At 37.0% G+C, this 6,861-nt stretch overlaps 2 protein-coding genes across 4 annotated transcripts in view; both read left to right on the top strand.

Moving 5' to 3' along the window:
* The window catches only part of LOC107704219 (polyadenylate-binding protein-interacting protein 1-like), a 10,762-nt gene extending 8,897 nt beyond the window's left edge, over positions 1 to 1,865 (top strand). For all 3 annotated transcript variants that reach the window (XM_016507115.1, XM_016507123.1, XM_016507108.1), the window contains exon 12: positions 1,315 to 1,865. In XM_016507115.1, coding sequence (XP_016362601.1) covers positions 1,315 to 1,405 — 91 coding nt within the window. In that variant the 3' untranslated portion in view covers positions 1,406 to 1,865. The remainder of the gene's footprint in view (positions 1 to 1,314) is intronic.
* A 1,928-nt stretch (positions 1,866 to 3,793) lies between these two features.
* Positions 3,794 to 5,954, top strand: LOC107704876 (uncharacterized protein C5orf34 homolog). The gene is given in 10 exon segments (XM_016507898.1): positions 3,794 to 3,928; positions 3,931 to 3,984; positions 4,088 to 4,175; positions 4,273 to 4,462; positions 4,681 to 4,751; positions 4,753 to 4,791; positions 5,237 to 5,372; positions 5,472 to 5,563; positions 5,692 to 5,838; positions 5,910 to 5,954. Coding segments are annotated over 9 exon segments (786 nt in total). The 5' UTR covers positions 3,794 to 3,858; the 3' UTR covers positions 5,738 to 5,838; positions 5,910 to 5,954.
* The last annotated feature ends 907 nt before the right edge of the window (positions 5,955 to 6,861 follow it).

The raw sequence follows: 6,861 nt of genomic DNA, 5'->3' as shown, positions 1-6,861 counted from the left end.
TTGTAAATACAACTTAACCACTGATTTCTAGTTGTGTCCTTTTGGAAGGCCAAACAAAGTATTTTCGCTTTCGCAATGAAACAGCGTCTCCACGACACGGCGGCGGCAGCAATACTACAGCGAGAATAAAAGTTACGCCTTCTTTCTTTGCGTGAACATTTGGGCAGCGTTATGCAAATCTTCCCACACAGTGACGTAGACATGTGGGGGCGTGTTTAAACGAGGCGTTTTAGGAGGGCATGGACGAGTCTTAACTTTTATAAAGAATATCTCTTTGGGTTTGAGACTTTAGTCTTTGCAACTTTAGGGATCTTATCTATTCACGAACAACTTGTAACACTCCAAAGAGAAAGGAAAACTTGAAATCGCATCATATGACCCCTTTAAAAGATGCAGTATGAGAAACACAGTTAAAATAAGCCACTCATAATAAAGGAACGCATGAACATAATCAGAAATTCATAGTTTATTTATATTTTATTCATAATGTTGATGATTTAGACAAATGCACAGATTCAAGGAAAAGTTCATGTAAATATAAGCTTTTGCTTATATAGATTTTTCATATTTTAAAAGGACTCTATTCTGCTCACCATGGCTGCATTTGATTAAAAATACAGTAAAAACTGTAATATTGGGTATTATTGTCATTTTAAAGTAAGAAAAGCTGAAATGTCAGCAGCTATAATTAGTTTAATGCATCCTTTCTGAATAAAAGTACTTTCTGTATTCAATATAATATGACAGAAAAAAAGTATGAATTGTGACGCAAAAAGTCACACTTACCTTTTTTTAATTTGCAGGTTTTTTTAAATGCAAATTTATTTATTTTATTTCATTTTTGAATGTGACTTTGTCACAATTCAGACTTTTTTCTTGACATAAACCAATTTTTTTTTTACTCTTGTCTTGCAATTCTGAGTTCACATCTCACAATTCAGTTTTTTTCCCCCGCCACAGCTTTAAAAAAAAAAGTAATTGTGACTTTTTATATCACAATGCTGACTTTATTCTTGCAACTGAGGGTTTACATCTCACAATTCTGACTTTTTATCCGAATTTTAAGTTTATATCTCAACGTTGAGTTGCTCTTTTCACAGTTTTGACAAATTCAAAATTGTGAGATATATATATATATATATATACTCAGAATTGCAAGGAGAAAAAAAAGTCAAAATTGTGAGATATAAACTTAGAATGGTGAGGAAGCAAAAGTCAGAGTTGTGAGATAGAAAGTCGCAATTATTTTTTTCATCCTGTGGTGGGAAACAAGCTTCCATACACTTATAATGAAGGAATGCTTCTATGTTGCAGCTTCTGCGGTGATGAAGATGAAATGGATCCGGAGATCGAGGAGGCGTTTGAGAGGTTTTGCATGGAGTCGGACGCAAGAAGAAAGAAATGAGAGACTGTGAGATGGTCATGTTGACAACACACCTGACCAGCTGGAATGTTTCAGAGCGGCAAAACCAAGAATGTTTTGGTTGATTTTCGTTTGAATTCTCAACAAGCACTTCTTGGCTACAATGTCACTGGATTTAATGGCTGGGATTACGGTTTAGTTGTAATGCAGCATAATTGGCAAGTCCGTCAGGCCATCAAGTTGCCTTTGGTTTGGCATTTGGTTTGTGAGGTTTATTTTATGCGTGTTCTGATTTGTCAAAAATCCACCAAAAAATCCAAAAAAGTTTGCAGTGAGATTTTAATATGAGCCGAAGAGTAGCATCATCAAGTTTAAGTGTGGCTTGTTTGCGAACTAACTGCTCAATATCCAACTAAATGTAGGAGAAACTGGGTTTTGCATTTTACTCCTCAAGGCTTTGCCATGTAGAGTCGAAGAGCACAGGGAGAAAGACAAAAACGTTTTAAGAAAATACCATTTTTTCTGTTCTTCCTTTATCAGATTCTCCTCAAACCTTTTTAGATTTTCAATTTATGCACATGTTTGAAGAAAAAGGAGCCCTGACTTTATAGTCCGTTTGGTTTTTGGAATGCAGGAATAAAGTTTCCACGTATGTAAAGTGTATGAGTTTGGAGGAAAAGCTCAGAAGAGGTTTTGGGAGTTTATACAGATTCATCCGCCACTGTAATTTACAGAACTTTTCTCATCACCAACATTTCATGGATCCCATATAAAGGAATGTTTATTTTACTACAGCTGTAAATATTATTTACTGCATTGTTTGCCTGCAATAAATCTTTATAAAAACACGGTCTCTTTGCATTTCATAGGAATCCAAGTGAACTGAGCGGTTTTTATTTTTTTCCCCATGTAATGAATCATTAGATGAGATGCTGTCCAACTTGTTCTGCAATCTGGTAACCTTTTCAAGCATAGAATCCCCAGTTGACCAGTGAACTAAAGCCTGTTTTAGGTCAGTGTAATATCAAATTAACTATGACCTTAATTCTATGGCTTTTGTAAAACTGACAAAAACAGAAGAAAATAGACAAGTTGGAATTACTTAAAATTGACCAGTGATATCATATAGACACTTCAATACCTTTCTAATAAAACTGATATTCAGTAAACGTGTTTATATGCAACAAGCTAAATAAAGGGTTGAACATCCGGGTCATAATTTACTCCAAAATAATAATAAAAAAGAAAGACTAAGCAAATCATATTTAACATAAAGTAAAAAAAATTCTGAAAATGTCAATGCAAAAATATTAACAATGTTAATATCGCTTCATGTTGTTTATACTCAGTGTTGGGGAAAGTTACTTTTAAAAGTAATGCATTACAATATTGCGTTACTCCATAAAAAAGTAACTAATAACGTTACTTCGTTACTTTTTATGGAAAGTAATGCGTTACGTTACTTTTGCGTTACTTTTTAAATCTGGACAGGGCTTGCTTGTTTGTGGAAAAAAAAAAAAGTAACGCGTTACTTATTTGAAAAAGTAACTCAGATATTCTCTTGTAAATAAAAAAGTAATGCGTTACTTTACTAGTTACTTGAAAAAAGTAATCTGATTACGTAACTTGCGTTACCCCCAACACTGTTTATACTTATGTATATTTGTGTGTGCTAATACCGGCATCATTTTAATTAATTACATGTGAAATAAAAGAAAAAAATAAGTATATTTCTTCGTAAGATAAACTCAAAAACCATCTGAATCAAATCTTGATCCATGTTATCTCGGCTTGCCAGAGCCAAAGAACTTCCTCTTTGCCAGAGCTGAATCTTTGCAGATTTAAGAGCACTGTAGAAGAAGTGATTCATCCAATCAGCGCCATTCTCTTCATCAACCGCGAAAATTTGCACCATGGCAACTAGAGACGGGAAGTCCGAGTCATTTTTGCAAATCGGTTCTTTTGAACAGTCCTTTCAAAGATACGGATCACCTGGGTACTGACATCCCAAAGTTTTTATCTAGATACACGTATTGTTTATTATGTTTTATTTTCCCGAGTAAGTTTAATTAATAAAGACGTTCGTGATAATTTTGTGTCCGAGTTCAGTTTGATTCAGCTTATAAAAATCATTACAAACTACATAAAATTCAGTTTTCAAGGAGTTTTTTTTCCCACGTTATGATGTAATGCTTTTTACTAAAACCAACAAACAAATCGTATTGTCTCGTTGCTATTTTTCGTCCCTCCGGGTGTTGTCAACAAGTTCAATCGATTCATTCAAAAGATCCGACTCGCAAGAACGATTCATTCAAAAGACCCGACTCGCAAGAACGATCCATTCACGAATCGGTCGACTCTATCAACAACAACAATTAGACTGTGGGATTTGTTTGTGTTGCTTCAGTGATCTTAGTTTAGACATTCGCAGTCAAAGGACTATGTAATTGGTTTGAGTTGTCACCGCAGCGCTGTCTGTCTCGTGTTAGTGAGTCATGTGTTCGCTCAGGTTTATGGTCATGTCTGTGGATGTGTTTTACTCAGACGGGCGCAGACTGCAGCTCTCACCTGCGGGTCTGAGTTCATGATAGAGAAACACATGTCACCCTCTGCACACCCGAGTATCTAACCATATATCTGTCTGTCTGACTAAAGCAGTTTACTGCAGTAAATATGGGTACATAGTATAAAAGATACATAATTTATTTGTTTTCTCTCGTTTAGACACTGGTACTGAATGCTTTGGCCTTCAGAAACAAGTATGCAACTCATCCATATTTGCCCGAGGAGCTCATAACTGGAATTCAACAAGGTTAGACTGTCATAAAGCTGCAGTAAGGTTTGCTTTTATTTCTGAAATCATGTCAGCCCCGCTTAATTTCTCATTTATGCTTATTTGCTTAACCAAGTGCTGATTTGCAGCCATTCACCAGTGCCATAACTGAGGTGGAGTGGCCTGGGTCTGACTCCTGCACCGCTGGGCCGCATGGAGAGATCACAGTCTGCTCTGTAGATGGACATGCCAAACTCATCCTTTCCTCTTCTGGAGAAGAGTTCACAGTGGACTTTATCTGCCGGTCGAGTCGCAGTATCTGCAAGGTCACCATGAATCTCAGTCTGTCAAGAAAACAAAAACAAACAAAAATATGTATTTTCTCTCAAAGAAAATAAATTGTATATATTTTTATTAATTTATTTATTTTAGAGTGAAATGTGACCTGGCTGTAGGGAGATTCACCCCTCATATTTATTCTCATAGGAAAAACTACAATTAAAATCAGTGTTTGATGGTGTTAGTATGTTGTCCGCACTCATAGCATGCTAATGTGATGTTGAGGTGGCGATATGACACTGTGAATCCTGATTTGCTGGAACAGGAAGAGGACGTCGCTGCTGAAAGTGGTCTGGTGCGAAGGCATCATATACCGGTGAGTGCGGATTCATTTCATGATCATACATTAGCACCACTACCCATTACATCATCTTAAATGCCATTAATAAGCTAATAACGTTTTGAAGACAATGATAGGTGGTTAAAACAACATTTAGCACATTAAGTACATTATCCAGTCAAAACCCCCCAAAAAGAATGGATCATTAATTTGGAACCATTGACTTCCATAGTATTTTTTTCCCATACTGTGGAAGTCAGTTGCTACAGGCAACTGTTTGGTTGCCAAAATTCTTTAAAATATCTTCTTTTGTCTTCAGCAGAAAAAGGAAAACTCATTCAAATTTATAAAAACATGAGGGTATAAATGACAACAGGATTTTCAATTTTTGGGTGAGCTGTCCCTTTAAGGACTGAGTATCAAACAAATCAAGTCTATTTGGGACCTAACACTGATGATGTTTTCATTTCATCTCTATCAGTATAGTAGATGGAGTGAAACCGATGGTAGAGATCTCACCTGGTGATGGTTCAGTCATCAGATCTAATGGAGTTCTAGCCAATTACTTCACACATTACAAAGCTGCAGCTGCTCACAGAGATGCAAGACAACTCTCTGTAATGTGTTCACTTTGACATTCAGTGAATTAAAGGTAGAGTGTATACATTTGCTGTGTGATTCAGAAGATTACACAGTTGATTTCGGTGTGTTCTCAGGCTGTGGGGTGTGTGTATTACCTGTGTGGTCTCCCACCTGACATACCGGGTCAGCTGTATTCTGTCCAATCTGTCGTCACACGGGCCAGCAGGTGAGATGAGAGGTTTACAAGCATACAGGTCACATCAAAACCAAAATCAAACACCAGCAGACAGGATTCACAGGATAGCTGATGTCAAACTATTCCTAAAACACTGAGTATCCTGTCTGTTTATAAAGGGGCAGGAGTATCTTCCACCACCTCCCAACTGAACATCAACCTTGACTCAAGACAGAAACCAGACCGTCTCACAGGTGGTGCCAGCTCAGTTTGCCAGATAGGCACCAAACTCTTCTCCAAGTTGAGACAGACCAAACTTATCAAAGGTAAAGAGATGATGTAATATTCAATACACCAACTGCTTATGAAAATCCTTAACTCCTTGTTTTTCTCTCAGGTGCGTGTCTGCAGTAGTGCGGTGGTGTGACTTGGTAAAATACAGACAGATCAGAGCATGAGTGCAGTGGGTGTGGCTCTCTCAGACCCCGCCCATTCCGACACACCTCGGCCAATAACGTTCAGGTATTTAGGAACTCTTATTCCCTGCATCATTATTTTGTATTATTATTATAGTCATTTGCATCACTTGACCTGGAAGATGCATATCAGTCACTCAAGGGATAGTTCACCTGGAAATGTCATTCAAAACAAGTATGTTTTTCCATGGAATGCAAATATTAATGTCCAGATTTTGCTTTTCTGTATAGTGAAATGGATGGAGGCTGGCCACAACAATCTTGTTTGTTGGTATACAAAGTTTTACACAGAAAACTTGATTATTTATGGTAGAATACAACATTTCTGATTTCATCCTGATTTCCTACACAGATCTGTTGTTTCTGAACTGGAAAAGATATAACTGTATCCTTTTTTGTGAGATTATGTGACTCTGTTTGTGTGGAAGCTGAACAGTAGATATTTTGCGTAGATATTTCTTTGACACAATCCACCAGTTTTGTTGGAGAACAGTCCCGTCCTGCATCCTACAGGAAGATATTTGAGCTGTGAGCGTTCTTCTGACTGACCTGAGATCAAACTCCCAGAGAACTGCATCTCTGAGGCGCTGCAGAAAACCTCCAAAGCCATACAGGACATTGATACACTCTTATCAGACAGACCGTAGGATTGGATGCAGACATATTATTTAGGGAAATGAAAAACATGGCTGTAAGGGACAGACATACACAAAACTCACTAAACCTGGCAAGAACATGTCTGGGTCATATTTCATACCAAAACTTAGCAAGAAATTATATTTTATTGTACATGAAATAAAAAAGGCCTGTTTTTGTGTTTAAGCACATTTGCCCCAATTCCCATTTTTATAATACTAAAAAGTCTTTATTTTA

This window comes from Sinocyclocheilus anshuiensis, unplaced genomic scaffold (genome assembly GCF_001515605.1).
Source record: "Sinocyclocheilus anshuiensis isolate Anshui unplaced genomic scaffold, SAMN03320099.WGS_v1.1 scaffold117, whole genome shotgun sequence".
Taxonomy (NCBI): domain Eukaryota; kingdom Metazoa; phylum Chordata; class Actinopteri; order Cypriniformes; family Cyprinidae; genus Sinocyclocheilus; species Sinocyclocheilus anshuiensis.
Note: the sequence above shows the minus strand (reverse complement) of the source record. Positions and strands in the feature narration are given on the sequence as shown.